This window comes from Pseudorasbora parva, chromosome 17 (assembly GCF_024679245.1).
Source record: "Pseudorasbora parva isolate DD20220531a chromosome 17, ASM2467924v1, whole genome shotgun sequence".
NCBI classification, from domain to species: Eukaryota; Metazoa; Chordata; class Actinopteri; order Cypriniformes; family Gobionidae; genus Pseudorasbora; species Pseudorasbora parva.
The window spans coordinates 25,055,539-25,077,892 of record NC_090188.1 but is presented as its reverse complement, the minus strand read 5'-3'; the positions used below and the strand labels follow the sequence as shown (position 1 = coordinate 25,077,892).

Genomic DNA, 22,354 nt, shown 5'->3' with positions numbered 1-22,354 from the left:
CATTGTCTGAAAAATGTGGAATTTTGACTTCTCATTACAAATGTATTGATGTTTATAAAATGAAAATATTTACATATATGATGTAAAATATATTAAACAGCAGCATTAATATATAATTCAAAAGATTTACATATATAGAAAACTAATATATTAACACATTTTAGGAATTAAAATATGCCCATATATTGCAAATAAATGTATTAACATATGTATAGCTAAACTTATTTACACATAAAGGAAATAAAATATTACATATGTTTAATACATGTGATAAAATATTAATAAAGTGCAAATTAATAAAAGGTGAAATTAAAGTGTTGAAAAAAAAATCAATGTGAAAATATAACCAATGAGTGAAATACAAATTTGATGCTCCTAATCTCAATATTAGATTATGAGACTTTAGCCTGGATTTCACAGACAAGAATCACATTATGTGTAGCAATTAGGAATATATTGTAGGCTAATGCTTTTTCTATTCTTAGCACAGTGGGCTACCTGCTCTTTCTGTCTCATCTCTTTCTTTTTGCCCCAGTCTCCTTCTCTTGCCCTGTATCTTTACTCTTTTCAAAGCTGAGCTTTGTTTGAAGCAGTCATTTCATTTTCGTCTGTATCGGTAAAAACAAAGTTGTAAATGTAAATTTACTGAAGGCATCCAAGAAAACCAGGTCAAGAAAACGTTATTAGATTGCATCCCTGATTATTAACAGTATTAAGCGCTCTTGCAGTGTTGTGATGTCAAACATCAGTCGTTGTTCGAAGCGCCGGTTGGTGGTTGTGGCATTTGTCCCGCCTCTCCTCCACATTGGTTAGTGCCAAAGTATGACGTCGATTGAGGCGGGGTTGCACCTGGAGCACACACTGGAGCAGGACTGCACGACTCGTGGGCAGGTATTTCCTGCCATAGATGTTTCCTGCTGCCAGCTGTCGATTTTTTTTTCTGAACCCCTGCTGATTAAATTTGCTGCCGCTAGGGTGCGTATAGATTTCTAGGCTAGGCTTTAGCTACTTTACTTTCCTTGGATAGTTGGCAACACTGATCACGTAAACCATGAAGCGGAATATGGCTCAATAGCCTACATTTAGTTTCTTACTTGCATGCGATCAACGATGCACTGAACTCCCTCGGTATTTTAAACCATGTTCCTGACCCCCCTGCGACGATGCTGTGGCTCCTTTTGTGCTTAGTGGATGTTCTTGTGGGTAAGATTTACATTTAATGAATAGAAATCGGCAAGGCGTCTGATGATGCTTCTCACCATACAGCGCTTGTATGCATACATTTAAAATCAAGTAGCAGCTATACTCACTTTAGGTGGGTAAAAACTTTTAGATCTTTACAGTAGGTATTTGCAGCAATTTTTGGTAAACAGTACAGCACAGTGTGCATTGATTGTTACGTTAATCATATTTACAGTAGCTTGGCTATCATTGTATTATGCAGAGTGATGGATATGCAACATCGTTAACATTACTGTTTTCTTGTATTTAGCCCTCAGGTATTCCTTACTAATTGGTCACGCCGCATGGCTCTAATAAATATACATGTATCTAGTCTAGTTGCTCAAAACAATATTACAGATCATAACTTCTTACTCATTTTTAGATTTTGGATTTTGAATAAATATTTAGACGCGATTTAACACTAGAATTCTTTAAATGTGACATTTTAAAAAGTTGATATAAAAAAAAGCTGATATAATTTAACCCAAGAAACGTTTAAAATAGTGCTTAAAAGGCAAACCTATTTTTCCTTGTAATGTACACTAGGCTCTCTCTCTCTCTCTCTCTCTCTCTCTCTCTCTCTCTCTCTCTCTCTCTCTCTCTCTATATATATATATATATATATATATATATATATATATATATATATATATATAGATCAAAATATTATATAATAATATAATTTTTATTTGTGTCATTTTATTCTATTTGTCAATCATTTTATTCTAGCTTCATGCATCCTTTTTATAATAAAAAAACAACAACATTTTAAACAAAAGCTGAGAACCATATTTTTGTCAAAGACTACATCCAGTTGGGATGCAGAACGATGATCATGTTCATCAACACCCTCAAATCTTCACATTCGCGTTAACCCTTCCTGGGTCACCATATCATTTGGTAACATTAGGCAGCTTTGAATGTTGTTTAATGTTTGATGATCACATTATTTTACATTTGTGTATGTAATCAGTCACTTTTTCTGCTTCTTAAATTGTGTTTTGATTAAGAGATTCTTTACTCTTTCAGAAGATGTGTTATAGCGCCCCCCATGAACAGTGAAAACATGGCTAGCCGGAAAATGTAGTCAATAGTGGGGAAAGATTAAAGTAGGTAAAGTAGTAAATTCCTGCATAGGCTGCCAGTTGTAACGGTACGAGTGAACCAGGAACAGGCTGAAGACTCAGAAGATGACAATCAGACATAAACTTTAATAATGATGCTCAGATACAAACAGAAAGGCAGGGAAACATACTCTACATAACAGGAACATGCAAAATGGACACAACCTTGACTAGACTAGACAAAAACTGAGTGAACAAGAGGAAATTAAACAGTGAACACAAATTGGATAAACAGATGTAACCCCTCCTGTTTGAACCGCCCGCTCCAAGTGGGATTCTAAGGCAGAATAGGAAGAAGGTGTTACTTAAATCAGTAACATTAAAGACTGCACACCAAACCATAGTGAATTCAGAATGCCAAATATAGACATCATTTCTTGACAGATATTTTAGTCTATATCCGTGGCCCTTCCAACACTGCACATTTATATATATATATATATATATATATATATATATATATATATATATATATAATATGATGTAGTTAAGGGCGGTGTCCTGACATTGCATTCTACCCGTCACATCATAAATATACAACCATGTTGGATTTCAACCCAATAAAAATGCACGCCCTAAAAATACAATGCATTAAAATGGAAGCACGGTTAATGCAATGTATATTTTTTTCAAGTAGTGCAAATCAACATGTTTTTTTTTTTTCAAAAACATTTGGCATTATTTTACTTCTATACAAGCCTTTGAAGGATTGGACTAGGAAGGGCGCATTTGAGAAACACCCGATGACTATCTACTTAGTCTGACACACCCATTTAAGCTCTTGGAGTCTTTACTAATTAGCTGATGTACTGAATGTGCCGTGCTGGGGAGCTTCCCGAAATATGGTTAAGAATGAGAACCACTGATCTAGGTTGATGACGTTAATGGTTCTTCTTTCTTTTACAGCCTTGATCTCTTGAACTTTATTCATATTTTTATATCTCTTACAATTTATGGTCCTCCTATTAAATGGGTTTACATTTGAATTTCAAATGAAATGAACAAGAAAGCACCCCAAACTCCCCACTGGTTGAAGCTTAGTCAATAATTATACAGCGTTGAATAAAATGTATTTCAAGGCTATATATAGTATCATTCTATAATCGTTTATCCCCCAAGTGACACTTAAATATGAAATATTTAATTATATGTACCCTAGGGATGGGACAATACACTTAAACTCACGATACGATGCACCTCGATATGCCAGGGTTACGATACGATACGTCACGATATGATATCAATTTTTTTTTTTTTTCCAAATCTGTGATTTTTTTTTTAACCACCTAAGTAATGTACTTAAACGAAAGGTAGGATTTTTCTCTTTTTTTGCATTTTGGTTCTATGTTGTTTAAAAAAAAGGATAATTTTTAGAAGTCCGTGACCACATCTTAAACAGGGGTGCCAATAATTGTGGAGGGCACTGTAGGGATGTCAATCGATTAAAATATTGAATCGCGATTAACTGCATGATTGTCATGAGTTAACTCGCGATTAATCGCAATTTAATCGCACATTTTTAGCAATTGTAAATGTATCTAAATATATGTGGCAATAGCCAACAATACATTAAAATAATGTTATAAGATTGTTTTAAATATATTTATTTAGAAAATATCGATTTTTCTTTTGATGCCTCAAATCATTAGGATATTAAGTAATTAAGATCATGTTCCATCCATCACAATATTTTGTAAATTTCCGACCGTAAAAATATAAAAAATGTATTAGTAGTAGTAAAATGCATACATGAGCCATATAATGTCCTATACTAACAAACCATATATCAATGGAAAGCTTATTTATTAAGCTTTCAGATAATACATTAATTTTAATTGAAAAATAAATTTCCCATATGACTGGTTTTCTCGTCTAGGATCACATATTATAGATAGCTGCTAGTAAAGGGCTTGAGACTGCACATTTTTGTGGTACCATTGATGTTGTAGAGGAAATTCATTTATTTTTAGTAGACTTAGACTATGGCATCAAAAAAGATAAAAAATAATAAAATAAAAGAAGGGCCAACAAAGGAAGATTATACTTGTGTGAGATGCAGGTGATGAGTCAGCATGGTCATATTTAACGTCAAACCAATAGTAACTTTGCTAGCGGCCCCTTAGAAGAAAATGGCATTTGTATATAATTGCGGAAAAACTATGAGGTGACTATCAAGAAAGATAAATAGAATGATGCCTATTGAATGAGAAAGAAAAACAAGTTGCAGTCGGCCACCATTACGAAGAAGGCTAGATAAGTTTATGAATGGAGCAACTGTGGCAAAGAGTGTGGGGAGTAATGCACCTGCGATGGAATCATGAGTTAGAACTGTATAAAAGTGTGAGCTAATAATGAGATGGCCAGACGTTCAGCTGACATCTCACTTTGTAGTTCAAAACATACAACAAAGGTTACCTTCCTGAGACCTGAAACTTCGACTCAGTGAGATTTTCATTGACATATTGAAGACAATTGGGACTTAGAATTTGCCACAACACTGTCAGCTTTCATGTTTGTTTTTTCGTAATATATCAAGTTGATGTATATCAAAATATGAAGGAAAACTTGATTTCTCATGATATGACCCCTTTAAACTATAAATGTTTGGATTACTTAGCAGTGTTTCTTCAATTCTGCCTCTTTCCAGCCTCATTTGAAGTGATTGTCCCTGATGAGCATCTGCCTGCAATCCGGGGTCGTCCAGCTGTTCTAGGTTGCAAATTCACACCTGATCCTGACCTCTCACACTTGGTGGTTACCTGGCAAAGATCAGAGGACTCAAAGGTTGTCCACAGTTTCTATTATCAGCAGGACCAATTGGACAGACAGAGTCCAGAATACCACAATCGGACGTCATTATTTATTTCAGAGCTTTATAAAGGAAATGCCTCATTAAGAATTGCAGCTATTAGACCGAAGGATGCAGGCCAGTATCTCTGCATAGTGAGCAATGCAAAGGGAACAGGAAGAGCCTTGGTGAAAGTGACCTATGGAGGTATGCATAGGATGACTATTGGAATGAATATGTTGTACAATGTTTCTAAAAGCTCACAATTTTGTCTTCAGTCACCAAAAGTAATTTACTAATTGATCATATTTGACAGCTCATTGATATTGTTGATCATAAATGACAGCTAAACAGTCTTTTTTTTCTTTAATTGTTTTTTAAAGTAATTTCAGTGTTTAATGTAGTTTCCAATGGTCATGAAAAGTTTCTTGAATATTTAATGATCATTGAAGTATTAAAATATATTTTAAAAGTGTAATTTCTAGTAAACATAAAGACCTGGTTTCACAGGTAATGCTTAGATTAAGTCAGGATAAGGCCTTAGTTCAATTAGGGCATTTAAAGGGATACTTCACAGCTTTTTCATATTAAACTATGTTATTCCCTTAACTAAGACGAGTTGATACATACCTCTCTCGTCTCAGTGTGTGCACTTAATCTCTCTGACGCGCGGTGACGATCTGATAGCATTTAGCTTAGCCCACTAAGCCCACTAAGAATGAACTTGGCTTAGCCCACTAAGCCAAGTTCATTCACTATGGTACCAAACAAGAGATCTAGAGATCTAGTTAGAAGCGACCAAACACCTCCATGTTTTCCTATTTAAATAAAGTTACACAAATAGTTGAATGATCAAGTATGGTGACATAAAATAAAACGTGGCGCCTATACGCCCATTGGCTGCACACAGTTTGCAGCGAAACCTTGTCTGGGACAAGTGGATTTTTTTGAAGGGGCAAGTGAAAGAGAATTTTACTTGGCCGACTGTATCCTGATAAAAAAACATCAAATAATAACTAGGGAATTACCAAAATGTAAGAATGATTCTACATTCATTCAGTGTAAGTGGCGATCGATAGTGGATTATAGTATAATGAACTGACGATAACAAGGTAGCCTACGCTGTTGACGCTCTTTTAGATGCTGACTGTTTTTGTTAGATTTCAGCTGCAAAAATAGTTCCAAACAAAGATCACTGCAGAACCATAACGCATCTCGTGGCAACAGTGCGTCACTGAACAATTCAGTGTTTGAATGAATCGGATGAATCAAAGATTCAAAGACCTATTCATAAACGACTGCCTCATTCTTGAATTAATCATCCTTTTGACTTAATCGTTTAAATGACTCAGTGACTCACTCATTAAGATGGTTACTGCTGCCACCTACTGTTGGTTTAGTTTTATCTTTCCAACATTTCTTATTTGTATATTTAAATATATTTAAAACAATCTTATAACATTATTTAATGCTGTTGTAATTTGTGTTTGTTTGTGTAAACTAATTTGATTGTTAACAGCCCTATAGTGCCTTATTCTAATTTAATTTCTAGATTAAATGAAAAAATAAATAAAATTAAAGCAGGCACCTATGATGACAATTTCAGACCCCTCCATGATTTCCAAGTGGGAGAACTTGCAAAATAGATGGGTGTATGCTGTGATAGACGTCGTATTCCACATAGATCAGGTAGACCACATGATCAGCTGACAGACAGTTGATGTGAGTTTGACTAACGTGACCTGAACTGACGCTATATGCTAGCCTGACAAGCCAAAACCCACATCAAGATGTTTGGTCTGGAAACTCACCATAGACAGGGCTCAATCCGAGGGGCGGGATAAACGGTTGTCTTTCAAACTCCCTCTGCACGCAATAGGATAGCGCTACACCAACCAGAGCAATGAAGGTGAAACAGAGCTTGTTGATAGATTAAACATTCGCCGTATCCGGTCAGCAAAACTCCGAACACATCTTCCCTTTTTAAGAATGACTTCTGTGCCGTTCTTTGTTCTTTTCTCAGAGAAAAGCTCAACTCCAAGTCTTCCAGAGTCGCGGTCAAAGCTGATTCGAAAGACGGCCATTCGCCAGTTTCTGTGTTTACTAGAAGCACGCAAATGCAATTCGGCCGTCCTCATTATGTCTCCGCCCACCGACTCTATACACGATGTGATTGGCCTGGCAAGAGTTTGGCGATTACAGCTCTGAAGGGTATTGAGAGTTGCTAGACGACACTCGCGGGCAGATTAGATTTGCTGCCGCTAGGGTGCAGCTAGATTTCTAGGCTAGCTATATGCTTGATTTCAATACAACTCAGCTGAATATGTGTTTCTTCCTCAGCTCTTTACTCTGAGCCCAGGTTGAGCATCCACGTAAACTCCTCTGCATTGACAGTGCAGTTTGAGACGGAGGGATTCCCTGAACCTGAGGTGATCTGGCTGGACGAACATGGCCAGAGCCTTGACCAATTGGAGCTCCGCAACCAGACAGAAGATGGGCTTTATTTCGTTAAGAGCAGCTATGAGGCGCAGAAGCCAGTGGTTAATGTCACATTTACATTGAAGAACCCCCTCCTGAACCAGAACCTTCAGAGACTTGTTTTCCTCCGTTATGGTATGCCTTTCTATTTGTAAAGTATGTGTGAGCGGTTAGAGGTATGTCATCCCTTACTCTATGCATTCAAGACATGTTTGACTTCACATGTTTGTTGTCTTAATTTAACTGGTATTTCAACACAGAACTCCTTTGTCTCCATTGGATTTTTTTTTACTTGCCACACCATAAATAATTACGAAAAGAGTAAGACAATGATTCAATTGATTCGCCTGCAGACTTTTTTCATGCAAGAAAGCTGATGTAAGAGCATTGGAATTGCATGGCTGATAAAAACTGATATATGAGAAAGGTGTGTGTTAAACGGTTTATGTGAGTGATAGAGGTGACACACATGTACACTTTGCCCAATGTAGAAGAACACACAGCAAACTATATTTACCTAAATATTATATTACTTAGGTAATTACTTTAAAGACTGGTGGGTGTTTAAAGAGGGTGTTGGTAAAATAAGTTCAATAATCTGCTGTGATATTAACTGAGAATGTTATTTTTGGCTAGTTGCCACACCCATTCCGAAACCTCAAGGCAATTAACAGTTGTGAATTTAAACTGAGAAGGATTCATTGTTTTAAATGGTTTGTCAAGTAAAAGTTCCTGGAACATCATGCCGATCAATCAATGCGATTCAGAGCTCCCATGCTTCTTGAAAGTAGCCTACTTAAATTTTACATACATGGATTCAAGGCCTGGAAAGTCTGTGAAAACAAGCATAGGTCCTTGAAAGAGTTTAAATAAAATGTTGTTAGAGTAGAATGGTTAATAAATGCCTTCTGAAGTGAATTGATGTGTTTGTGTAAAAAAAAAAAATGTCTTCCGTATTCAGTTTATGGAAAAAGTGTTGAAATTGCCTCTGCAGTTCAAAGAGTCTGTACTACAAGCTGATGAGTTGAAGTTACAAAATGTATACTGGATAACATGTAACATTAAGACATTTAAAAAAAATGCATCTTTTTCTCTACACTTTGGCCTTCCGTCCACACTAAGACAAACGATATCATGTAAGATATCAATGGTTGTACCAATGATACTTTAATTGCGTTATTAAATATTAATATTACTTCATATTACATTTGCAAATATGACCAAAAATGTATAGCATGAGCAATTAAACAACATTAATTTGTTTATTCACAAATATATTAGCCTGTATGGTTTTGGTTAGTTGTCTTTTGAATGACCAATATATTGCACCTCCAATATATCGCATTCTAGGGTTTGAAATCTTTTGAAGCCTTTTTTGAAGTATAAATGCTTTTTTATATTGTGAGATATAATGTATAATAATATTCATCCTGACAATGCAATTGACAATCTGAAGCACTTACCACATCTTAAATCTTCTTTTTCTGTTTCAGATGAGGACATAACTACAAATCAAGGCACCATCGCAGCTGTCCTGTCTGTGTTTTGTGTTTTTCTGCTCATTGCTGTCATTTGGTTAGTGTGTAAGCAAACCAAATGGAGATCTTCCAGGCAATGTTCCCTCTGATTTATTTTCTCGCTGAGCAAAATGTTTCTCTATTGGGCGGACATTTTGGTCTCCTGAGCAAAAACATTATTTATACCAGACAGGTACAGCATACGTAAACACAAAGAGTTTCATCATGCAGTTATAACTTTTAACTTTAATGTGCCATTTCTATTTTATTTAACCCTTGATGTAACTTAGTGATATATTAAATATATATTTTTTTAAAGTAGCTATTTAGTATTTTTATACAGTGCTGTTAACTGTACAAATCCTCTTTACCAAGAAAAACTATAAAAAATCTCCCCCAAAACAGTTAAATTATTTATAATAATATAATAGCCAATATGAAAAAATTAAGCTGTTACACTTAACTGCTTAACGCATTTGTTTTCAAACCTCAAATAAAGATTCAAACGGTCATGAATCAGTGAATCGATCAATGATTCGGATCGCCAGTGTCACGTGATTCCAGCAGTTTGGCAGTTTGACACGCAATCTGAATCATTGATCTATTTGAGGTTTGAAAACAAATGCGGAAGAGAAGACAATGCTGAATAGTCGTAGTTTTTGTTATTTTTGGACCAAAATATGCTTCAAGAGATTCTAATTAACTAACTGATGTCACATATGGACTACTTAGATGATGTTTTTATTCCCTTTCTGGACATGGACAGTATCGTGTGCATACACTTATAGATACGCTCTCGGACTAAATATAAAATATCTTAAACTGTGTTCAGAAGATGAACGGAGGTCTTACGGGTGTGGAACAACATAGGGTGAGTCATTAATGACATAAAGTTCATTTTTGGGTGAAATAACCCTTTAAACGTTTGTTTATTGCTTAGGAATTTCCAATATTTTCTATATCAGGTTTTTGTTTTGTTTACCTTTTAATGGCAAGGATCCCTAAACAATCCCCTTGTGAGATCATTTATTTATTTATTAGGCTTGCAATATACTAATTATAACAGCCTATTTTATAATATAAAAACTAATTGAAGTATTTAAGCTGATATAGGCTATTACGGTATATCAGTTTAAATGCTTCAATTTGTAAAAACAAAAAACTAAACTAAACAAAACTTAATAAATAGATCTAATAGCTAAGTATGTTCAAGGCAACATGTGAACACTTTTATAGTTATCTAACTCTTTTATAGTTATCTCTGAAACCCAAAACACACACATCTATTTAAAATGGGGTGTTTGGAGTTTGCACGCTATAATTGTGTTGGTGGGTGTAACTGTATGTTTTGTTACCATGCTGTGCCCATTATCCGTTATTTCCACCACTGAATCAAGCCACTTTTCTTTAAAACATGAGGACGTTTTTATTCTTTCTGCATAGCTGTGGAATCACAAGTGCACTGCCGTAGCCATTTTCAATGCTTTCCATGCATGTTTGGACTTGTTGCACTGTGCGCTCATACACTACATCACCAACCATATGAAACACAAGCAAATGTTTGTTCATTCTTGTGTAAGACTTTCTGTTAACATCATGCTTGAATGAACAGTATGTAGGCTATTTACTAGCTATTGTAGGCTTTTTCAGTTGTACAACTTTCTGTACTAGATTAAACTATTCCACATTACCTACTGCAATCCGTAAAAAATAGTGCACGGTGTAGTGGATTAATTTAATGGTGTTTTACTTGTATTTTAGAACAGTTCGAATGTGTTTAAAGCCACATGTCATTATACACACATTCTAACTGTTGTACTTTAAGCGTCCTTCTAGAATCCCTTAGGAACCCAGTATTAACAGTATCAACTGTTCGCCTTTGAACAGATTTTTGTCTGGTGTTGTCATTGTTTACACAGCAATTCCATGCAGTACTACTCATAGTACTATGTAATCTGTAGACTAGCCTTAATAAGGGAGGATACTCCCATGACGACAGCTTAGGCAACAGCTTTGATTAACTGTTTTACACAAGTATAGCATAATTATGGACTATAAAAAGTATTTGTGTGTTTTGTGGGGAGGATAAAAGTGCTAAAATTCAAAGTCCATTTGGCTCACCTGTAAATGTATTCTGATTAAATATGTATAGTTTAACAAATGGGAAAAGTTATCTATTTCCAGGCAACTGAAAAATGGAAACTAATCTTTGTAAGGTAATCTGACTCAACCCACAGGAATATAATTTCACAAGGGCATATGATTATTATCTTACTTCATTTCCTGGTTATCAAATGTTTTAGTTTACACAAAATTGTAAGTTGTCATTATGTATGCCCTTTATGCCATTCTAAATTGGTATGACTTTTTTTTCTTTTGTGGAACAAATATTTTGAAAAATGTATTGTAAATACAATGAGTTATTGAGATCAAAACAATACTGGATACCACTGTCTTTTGTTCTATGAACAAATCTCAAAAATGCAGGGGAGAGCGAGGCATAACCGAACACTGTTTGACTTTCTCAGTTTGTGCAAATCTACTTAGGGTTCAGATAATTGATTTTTTTTCCCACATTAATTTCCCACGTCTAGTACAATGATGTGGTTTTGTTTCATTAATACAGTGTATACAGTCTTGTTCAAAATAATAGCAGTACAATGTGACTAACCAGAATAATCAAGGTTTTTAGTATATTTTTTATTGCTACGTGGCAAACAAGTTACCAGTAGGTTCAGTAGATTCTCAGAAAACAAATGAGACCCAGCATTCATGATATGCACGCTCTTAAGGCTGTGCAATTGGGCAATTAGTTGAAAGGGGTGTGTTCAAAAAAATAGCAGTGTCTACCTTTGACTGTACAAACTCAAAACTATTTTGTACAAACATGTTTTTTTTCTGGGATTTAGCAATCCTGTGAATCACTAAACTAATATTTAGTTGTATGACCACAGTTTTTTAAAACTGCTTGACATCTGTGTGGCATGGAGTCAACCAACTTGTGGCACCTCTCAGCTGTTATTCCACTCCATGATTCTTTAACAACATTCCACAATTCATTCACATTTCTTGGTTTTGCTTCAGAAACAGCATTTTTGATATCACCCCACAAGTTCTCAATTGGATTAAGGTCTGGAGATTGGGCTGGCCACTCCATAACATTAATTTTGTTGGTTTGGAACCAAGACTTTGCCCGTTTACTAGTGTGTTTTGGGTCATTGTCTTGTTGAAACAACCATTTCAAGGGCATGTCCTCTTCAGCATAGGGCAACATGACCTCTTCAAGTATTTTAACATATGCAAACTGATCCATGATCCCTGGTATGCGATAAATAGGCCCAACACCATAGTAGGAGAAACATGCCCATATCATGATGCTTGCACCTCCATGCTTCACTGTCTTCACTGTGTACTGTGGCTTGAATTCAGAGTTTGGGGGTCGTCTCACAAACTGCCTGTGGCCCTTGGACCCAAAAAGAACAATTTTACTCTCATCAGTCCACAAAATGTTCCTCCATTTCTCTTTAGGCCAGTTGATGTGTTCTCTGGCAAATTGTAACCTCTTCTGCACATGCCTTTTTTTTAACAGAGGGACTTTGCGGGGGATTCTTGAAAATAGATTAGCTTCACACAGACGTCTTCTAACTGTCACAGTACTTACAAGTAACTCCAGACTGTCTTTGATCATCCTGGAGGTGATCATTGGCTGAGCCTTTGCCATTCTGGTTATTCTTCTATCCATTTTGATGGTTGTCTTCCGTTTTCTTCCACGTCTCTCTGGTTTTGCTCTCCATTTTAAGGCATTGGAGATCATTTTAGCTGAACAGCCTATCATTTTTTGCACCTCTTTATAGGTTTTCCCCTCTCTAATCAACTTTTTAATCAAAGTACGCTGTTCTTCTGAACAATGTCTTGAATGACCCATTTTCCTCAGCTTTCAAATGCATGTTCAACAAGTGTTGGCTTCATCCTTAAATAGGGGCCACCTGATTCACACCTGTTTCTTCACAAAATTGATGACCTCAGTGATTGAATGCCACACTATTTTTTTGAACACACCCCTTTCAACTAATTCAACTAATTGCCCAATTGCACAGCCTTAAGAGCGTGCATATCATGAATGCTGGGTCTTGTTTGTTTTCTGACAATCTACTGAACCTACTGGTAACTTGTTTGCCACGTAGCAATAAAAAATATACTAAAAACCTTGATTATTCTGGTTAGTCACATTGTACTGCTATTATTTTGAACAAGACTGTATATTTTTTCTTAATTTACCCCGAAAGAATGGAAGTGAAATGTTATAACATGTCCCATAGGTGGGGTACTTTGTAACATGACCATATGGCAGCTTAAAGTTTTATTTGATATAATACAATGACAAACTAAAATATTTTGTCAATAACATACAATTATTAACTTTTTTATATAAAATAATGGACAGCAATCACAATGCAAAACACAACTATACAGCATAGTTCAAAATTATAATGACTAATTTCTGAACATAGACTTAGTCTTTATTCACATTTTTATATTCCAAAGTATAGAATATAAAGATTGTAATATAAAGAATGATCTTAAAACTGTTAAATAATAGATATAAGATTACAATAATATCCAATTTGTCTTATTTTAAATAAACACAAAACAGATGAAAAATAAACTTAAGAAATGTGCTTTTGCTATGGTTAAATAAATGTTGTGGAAGTGATATCTTCTAAAGATTTTTAATTTTGGCACATTTTTCCCTCTATATACTGTTGATATGGCAATGAGTAAATACACTAAGTTTCATCATCCTGGCATGTGTGGAAAGTTGAAATAACCCCGTGTTAGGTTGTAACACCCCTCTGTTCCACAAAACAAGAATAAAAAATAAGTGTTAGAAACAACATTAGGGCAATAAATAACTTAAGAATTTTGTCATTGGAACAATTTGAATCAGTTTCCTTTTTTTAATTTGTTCATTTTTTTATTGTTAAAAAAAGTTAAGCTATGAAAAAATGATGGTTTAGCTGGGAAAGAGTCATTGATGATGGCAAGAGATTGGAGGTTCACAGGTAGAGTTTTATTGGTTTTCTAAATCGTAAAAACAGCAAAACAGCAAGAAGAATGACACTTATTGACATAGAAATTATTGCCACCATCTTCCAGCTTCTATCTCCAGCCTCATTTGAAACTGAAAAGATAAAACAAAGAATCAGGAAAGTAACAGCCTGTAAATCAGCTCTAAAAAACAATAGTGTCATTTTTACTGTAAAGTTAACCAATTGTGAAATGACTGAGTTCAATTCAGCTCTGGAGAAAACAGTGATGTCATCATCTGGCTCGGTTCTCATCCAATCGTGTCAATACAGGCAAATCTACAATATTGCTGAATATTAAGCATCCTACCTCAAAATGTAATTATTATTAAAAAGTATTTACAGTAACAGTACAGTGAAATCAAGCTCAATATATTCAATAACAACAAGAAGGACTCAGACAGCTTGTGTATTGAACAGCTGAAGTCACCCCTGAGCAGCAGGTGAACTGAATATCCAGTAGAGACGAAACTCTGTGCTCACACAGAGGTAAAGTGATACATTTCATAAATGTTTGTTTAATCAGTCCAAAAGAAAATATATTGACCTGAGAAAATGTTGTTTCTGGTTGCCTTCTTAATTAAATGTGATAATAACGTCTACATTCAAATCAATGACACAAAGTAACACGACTGACAGTTACTGCACAAACTAGGTCTTCAAACCGAACTAGTTGTATGAGTTTTTGCAACAAAACCATTGAGAGTAACCTGACGCTGATAGCTGCTTTTTCCCACACACTATTTTTTTTAAAGAAATCTCAGTAACTGTTTTCATGTTAGCATATTTAAGTATGGTTAATTTCATCTGATATTGTTTTTTCTCTCTACTGCTTGAGCAAATAAACCTTGTGATAAAAACCGATGGGATTATCAATGTTTCCATTTCTTCTTTTTATGACGGTCTTCTTCTTGGTTCAATAAACAGGCATTGAGTTAATTTCCTCTTGTGGTTGTCTTTATGAAAGAGCTCTTAAGACAACAGATCTTTTGATTTATAATGTCACCAATCCCTAGCAAAACTAGTTTATAGTTTTATTCTTTTGAGGTAATGTGAGAAGTGTTGTTTTTTTCATTGACAGTCTATATTAATCTTTTTAAAATAAACATGATCTGGCTGGAAGATGTGATGTTCTTTTTCAAATTAGAAAAGATCAGATTTACTCTAAGGGGATCTGTGGACAGGTTTTATTCAAATGGGAACCCATTCTGTCATATTTTAAAAATCTGAAAGAATTACCCAATTGTTAACTTTTAATTTCCATAAATGTATCTCTGTTTTGCTCACACTCATGTTGTGATGCTATTTGATGTTTTGATCATATAGTGTAATTTGTCTCGCAGAATGGCTAAATGATTTTTTCTCTTTTTAAATGTCAGGCTTGTGCAAAATTCAGAATTTCAGAATTGGCCTAAATTCAATTTGAATTGAATTGACTCCGCCCCACAGGAAGTTGAATTTGAATTGGAATGACAATTCAAATAAATTCCACAGCCACACAACAGAAAGAATGTGTTGAGTCTCTCACACACTCAGTGTTAGGAAGGTTACTTTGGAAATGTAATTGCTTACTGTTACAAGTTACCCATTATAAATGGGGTTTGGATTACATTATCAATGCAAAGCAATTGAATTACACATTTTACCTCAGTAATACAACAATTATATTAATTTTGTAATTTAATACAATTTCATTACACGCACTGTAAAAATATTACACAGTATCTACTATCTACTTAAAAAAATGATGGCAACTACATAATATTTAAGTAGTTTTTATGATGAATTCAATCTTATTAGTGGAATGTGCTTTTTCAATTTAAGTTGATTTTGAAATAAATTTATATTATTTAAATAAAAAATTATATATATATATATATATATATACATATATATATATATATATATATATATACATACACATATATATATATATATACATACACATATATATATACATATATATATATATATATATACATATATATACATACATATATATATACACACATATATATATATATATATATATATATATATATATATATATATATATATAGTAAATGGAAATGACCTGTTTATATTTGACTTTCAGTTATGTTATTCAATTAATAATCTGTTTGATGCTGGCACAAGCAGAAACAAACTTGTTATTGCACTGGCATCATCAAAGTTGTTACTCACTGAACAAAGCAACATTCTTCATAATAATAATATTAATACTTGCAGTTATTTACATCACAACCTAACCAAGCTCTACTCCTCTGCACAATGGTAACAGTAAAAACTTCAACATAACAGAAATTCTTTCAAATGTCAAACATAAATGAACATTATACATTAACAGATGTTTCCCTTCACTCAAAAACACATTAAACAACACTTAATTTCAATCTTAATCTCCATTTCCAGCCATATGCAAAGCATGATGGAAACTAACAATGGTGTCTCTAAAAAAACTGCGTACAGGTCCTTCTCAAAAAATTTGCATATTCTGATAAAGTTTATTATTTTCCATAATGTAATGATAAAAATTAACTTTCATATATTTTGGATTCATTGCACACCAACTGAAATATTTCAGGTCTTTTATTGTTTTAATACCGATGATTTTGGCATACAGCTCATGAAAACCCAAAAATCTCAAAAAAAAATTGCATATTTCATCCGACCAATAAAAGAAAAGTGTTTTTAATAAATAAAAAAAAACGTCAACCTTCAAATAATTATGTTCAGTTATGCACTCAATACTTGCAACACCAGCAGCTGACATGGCACCCCAGACCATCACTGACTGTGGGTACTTGACACTGGACTTCAGGCATTTTGGCATTTCCTTCTCCCCAGTCTTTCTCCAGACTCTGTCACCTTGATTTCCGATTGGCATGCAAAATTTGCTTTCATCCGAAAAAAGTACTTTGGACCATTGAGCAACAGTCCAGTGCTGCTTCTCTGTAGCCCAAAAGTGGCTTGACCTGGGGAATGCGGCACCTGTAGCCCATTTCCTGCACACGCCTGTGCACGGTGGCTCTGGATGTTTCTACTCCAGACTCAGTCCACTGCTTCCGCAGGTCCCCCAAGGTCTTGAATCGGTCCTTATCCACAATCTTCCTCAGGGTCCGGTCACCTCTTCACCTCGTCAGTGTTTTTTGCCACACTTTTTCCTTCCCACAGACTTCCCACTGAGGTGCCTTGATACAGCACTCTGGGAACAGCCTATTCGTTCAGAAATTTCTTTCTGTGTCTTACCCTCTCGCTTGAGGGTGTCAATGATGGCCTTCTGGACAGCAGTCAGGTCGGCAGTCTTACCTATGATTGCGGTTTTGAGTAATGAACCAGCCTGGGAGTTTTTAAAAGCCTCAGGAATCTTTTGCAGGTGTTTAGAGTTAATTAGTTGATTCAGATGATTAGCTTAATAGCTCGTTTAGAGAACCTTTTCATGATATGCTAATTTTTTGAGACAGGAATTTTGGGTTTTCATGAGCTGTATGCCAAAATCATCAGTATTAAAACAATAAAAGACCTGAAATATTTAATTTAGTGTGCAATGAATCTAAAATATATGAAAGTTTAATTATTATCATTACATTATGGAAAATAATGAACTTTATCACAATATGCTAATTTTTTTAGAAGGACCTGTAATTGAGCTGAATCTCCTAAAATAAACAAGTAATCTTATTTTCCTTAAAGGTCCACTGAAGTGCCTTGAAACGCGCCGCATTATTCAATGTGTTGTAATTTCCCCTGAAACGGCTTCAGCTGTTAGCAGCTCCTCCACTTTTTTGAGCGCAAGAGCGGACCTTTCTGTTTGGTAAAGCCAGTTTCCTCTAACACTGTTTACCATCATAATCTCCTTCATATCGCTTTGAAAAACAGACTTTATACGCCTCAAATGAAAGCATATTTACACTGAATCGTTTCCTATCATAAAAAGTGTGCTATCTATGTGCCTTTCACAATGTAGAAATTACTAAATGTGTGTTAACAACTGACCGATTTCAGCCGCCGCTTCTGCAGTAAAGGGGGCGGGCTTTAAATTCTAGAGAGCATTTTGATTGGACAGAAGACTTGACGAGAAAGTGAAGTCTGCGATGATGTCACCAAAATCTGAGATTCATTTAAATGGAAGTGGGAGACTGCAAATTTTGAATATCTCCTAAATGCAAATTTTGTCATAGTTTTGGAACATACCAGCTATAACTTTAAGGCTAACACAGTCATACTAAAAGCTAAAAAACTTAAATTTTGATTTCAGTGGACCTTTAATTTTATTAGCTTAATCGGTTCCTCAATTCAAGCCTTAAAATTGCTTACATTTCCTTAAAAAAATTAGGAGAGTGTATCTCTTGATTTTATTTCTTTACAACACTGAACCATATTTCTTAAGAAAAAAATGCACACCATTTTTAATTATCACCTTAATTTTTTGTGTGAAAATTACAAGACCCATGATTCATTTTTTACACTGTCACCCTTCAACCCTGCAAACATTTTGTTCTAAAATACAGATAATGATTGATTTAAATAAATTACCCCCTCAATGTTGTTTAATTAGTTTTGTTCCAATGTTATTTTCATTTCAAAGTAAAATAACTTTTAAATAAAAAAAATTCTATTTAGCCTTTGTAACCAGATAGTATTTTGTTGTACCTACACTGCATGGGGAAGAAATGTTTGGGACTTGGGGTGGGGGATTGTCATAGTAAAAATAGGAGGAAGAAAAATGTAACTTTCATTGATTTACTGTATGTTGACTAACTCCTTCAATAAAAAAATAAAATAAACATGATCTCATGCACACGGACGGACATAGCCTGCAGAATTGGAATGAATTCATAAAGCTCCAAATTCACAAATTAAATTTGATAATACCGCCACTGTTCATTTCACTGTGTTTAAATCCATTCATACAGCACTTATTCAATGTCACTTTCATAGAGACTGTGAACATATTATATACAGCCTACTACATTAATTATGGACATTCATAGCTATTTTGGCTGATATACTTCCACTTTTTGTGGAATTGAATCCACAAAGCACTGCCTTCAGCACTGCCACTCTGAGCTTGATTGCTTTTCCTGAGGTAACCCCCCCCCCCCCCCCCCATTACCATACGGACAAAGAAATGTAGACATAATTTCATATATACATAAACAAATGTGGAAATATATAAATGTGAAATACAATTATGTATAGGTAAATCGCATTATGAAATAAATGCTTTTCTCTAAATCACGTTGGCCATTATTATTGGCACCCTTTTATTAAATACTTTTTGTAACCTCCTTTTCCCAAGATAACAGCTCTGAGTCTTCTTCTATAATGCCTGGTGAGTTTAGAGAACGCCTGACAAGAGACCAGAGACCATTCCTTCATACAGAATCTCTCCAGATCCTTCAGATTCACAGCTCCATGTTGGTGCTTCGCTCCAGTTTCCTCATCTCATTTTCTATAGGTATCGGGTCAGGGAACAGGGATGGTCATGACAGAAGCTTCATTTTGTGCTCAATGACACATGTTAGTTTTGATGTTTGTTTTGGATCGCTGTTCTGATGGAAGATCCAACCACGGCCCATTATAAGATTTCTAGCAGAGGCCGTCAGGTTTTGATTCTTTATTTGTTGGTATTTGCTAGAATCCATGATATCATGTATCTGAACAAGATGTCCAGAACCTCCAGAAAAAATGAAAAAAAAACTATGCCCACCACATTAAAGATCCAGCAGTATATTCGACTGTGGGCGTGGGGTACTTTTATCTCTGTTTGCACCAAGCATATCTAATGGGTTTGCTGCCAAAAAAGCTCTTTTAATAGTTTTATCTGACAATAGAACCAGGTCACTTTTGAAGTTCCAGTCTTATCTGATAACTGAATATAAACAACTGGAGTTTTTTAAATGAATGAGTACGTTGTTTTTTTTCTTGAAACCCTCCTATATTCTTTGGTTTCACTCATTTTGATGAATGATTAAGGGAATTTGGCCTTTGTGTTTCCTCATATTTAAACTGTGAAATAAGACACCATAGCTAGACAGTCACCTGGTGTGCTAATTTTTTAAAAAAAAATATTAATTGGAATATACTTCAGATATATTTTACTCATAAAAATGGAAAATCCTGTTGTGCCAATAATTATGGCCAATGTGTTTTGGAGAAAAAAAAATTCATAGTGTAATTTTCCCCCAACTTTCCATTCTTTTACTTCAATGAAAGGTTAGATTTTTTATTTTATTTTAGAATTATTTTTTACAGCCATCTTTGATCATATTTACCAGGGGTGCCAATAATTCTGACCACAACAGTAAATTAGGAAATAAAAGCATAAATTCTAATAGAAGAATTTATTTCATATGCTTATTTATTTATTTATTTATTTAAAGTGATAACCTTCTGGCATACTCTTAGTTCAGCGTGAAAGAGGGTCTTTACCATAGCTGAAGGTCACCGGTCTCTGAAGGTTCTGGTTCAGGAGGGGGTTCTTCAATGTAAATGTGACATTACCCACTGGCTTCTGCGCCTTATAGCTGCTCTTAACGAAATAAAGCCCATCTTCTGTCTGGTCATGGAGCTCCAGATGATAGCTGAGGTTCTGGCCGTGTTCTCCCAGCCAGATCACCTCAGGTTTGGGGAATCCGTCTGTCTCAAACTGCACCGTCACAGTTGAGGAGTTCACATGAATGTTCAACCTAGGTTCAGAGTAAAGAGCTGAGAAATACACAATCGGAGATTAAGTTTAGTATCCCCAGAAAGCAAAGATGCACCAATAGTAACTTTTAGTCATTTTTTAAAACGTCCTAAAGAATGTCCTTTTCTCCATGACTCTGGACTGAATTTGTTGGACATTATATTACAGGCATTTGACTACACAAATTGGCACACATTCAAATAAGGCTACAGATAATTAAATGTCAGTTACTGAAGTCACTATATTGTAACGTTCAGAAACATTCTTTTGATTGCCAAGCTATAATAATAACAAGGCATAAAGTCCTTTAAGGTAAATATATTCTATAGTCTTTGTTATAATCCAGCATACCCCCATATTTCAGCTCTATCTGAGCTTTTCCAGTCCCTTTAGCACTGCTCACATGGCACAGGTACTGACCCACATCCTTAGGTCCAACTGAATTTATTCTAAGAGAGGCCTTTCCTTTACCAAGCTCTGAAATAAACAACGATGTCCGATTATGGTATTCTGGACTCTGGCGGTCCAACTGGTCCTGTTGATAATAAAAGCTGTGAACGACACGTGAACCCCGTTGCCAGGTAACAACCAGGCTGGACAGGTCAGGATCAGGTGTGAACTCACAGACCAGTACAGCTGGACAACCCCGGATTGCCACCAAACCCCTGTCAGGAACATTCACCCTAAAAGAGACTAAAAGAATGTGGTCTGGCTTTAAGTTTAATGTAAGATATGTTGTTATTTACAAAAACTAAAAACAAAGATTTTGTAGCTCGTTTTCAGGGTTGAATCATTATTTTGACCACTATAGGCTAAAATAAAAACACCAACAACAGCATGGCACTTAATGAGATCTCACTCGAGAGATTCACTTTAACAAAGTAGGCTAGTTAATAAATAAACATAAAACATATTTTTGACAAATATTGTAATGCATCCTACAATGAAAAATAATTAATCCACGGATTACTATTATTTTAATTTCTATGCTGCCAGATGCAACTGCTTAAAACTAATGGTTGTAAGGTTCATAATATACATGTAAAAACATTAGATTATAAATTGTTTTTTTTTTCTTACCAGCACCTATGATCCACAGCAAACACAAAAGAAACATCTTTGAGGTGAGGCTTTTGTTTTTTGTAGCAACAGCACGACCGTTTTTTTCGTTAAACGTTGCTGTTATTGCAGAGATACCTTGGCATGCATGCTTAAATTCATATCCATTTTTTCATTAAAAGGGGTTTAATGAGTATATATATATCAGTATTTCCAATCTAGTCTTCAGCGTGCTACGGACCTGTAAAAATCAACATGAAATAGTCTTTTGAAAAAAAGTTACCTAGCGTGTATTTATATTAGCTACTATAAAATATTAACTCAGTGTGTTGTACAGTAAGCTATGTCCCACACTGCACACTGCACGTCCGTCACCGAGCGCGGCA

General features: G+C 34.9%; 2 protein-coding genes across 3 annotated transcripts; one reads left to right on the top strand and one right to left on the bottom strand.

Annotated features, from left to right (window-relative positions):
- Positions 1–855: 855 nt before the first annotated feature.
- Positions 856–10,755, top strand: LOC137044838 (V-set domain-containing T-cell activation inhibitor 1-like). Its single transcript, XM_067421162.1, has 4 exons — positions 856–1,203; positions 4,996–5,343; positions 7,477–7,749; positions 9,108–10,755. The coding sequence occupies exons 1-4, from the start codon at positions 1,164–1,166 to the stop codon at positions 9,239–9,241; spliced, it is 795 nt and encodes a 264-aa protein (XP_067277263.1). The 5' UTR covers positions 856–1,163; the 3' UTR covers positions 9,242–10,755.
- A 3,425-nt stretch (positions 10,756–14,180) lies between these two features.
- Positions 14,181–22,312, bottom strand: LOC137044839 (V-set domain-containing T-cell activation inhibitor 1-like). Of its 2 annotated transcripts, none has more exons than XM_067421163.1 (4): positions 21,990–22,312; positions 21,261–21,602; positions 20,654–20,929; positions 14,181–14,313 (listed from the first exon to the last, which is right to left on the bottom strand). In XM_067421163.1, the coding sequence occupies exons 1-4, from the start codon at positions 22,024–22,026 to the stop codon at positions 14,189–14,191; spliced, it is 780 nt and encodes a 259-aa protein (XP_067277264.1). In that variant the 5' UTR covers positions 22,027–22,312; the 3' UTR covers positions 14,181–14,188. The 2 variants fall into 2 exon arrangements, with proteins under 2 accessions (XP_067277264.1, XP_067277265.1); XM_067421164.1 differs by having other exon boundaries at positions 21,330–21,602.
- Between the last annotated feature and the right edge of the window lie 42 nt (positions 22,313–22,354).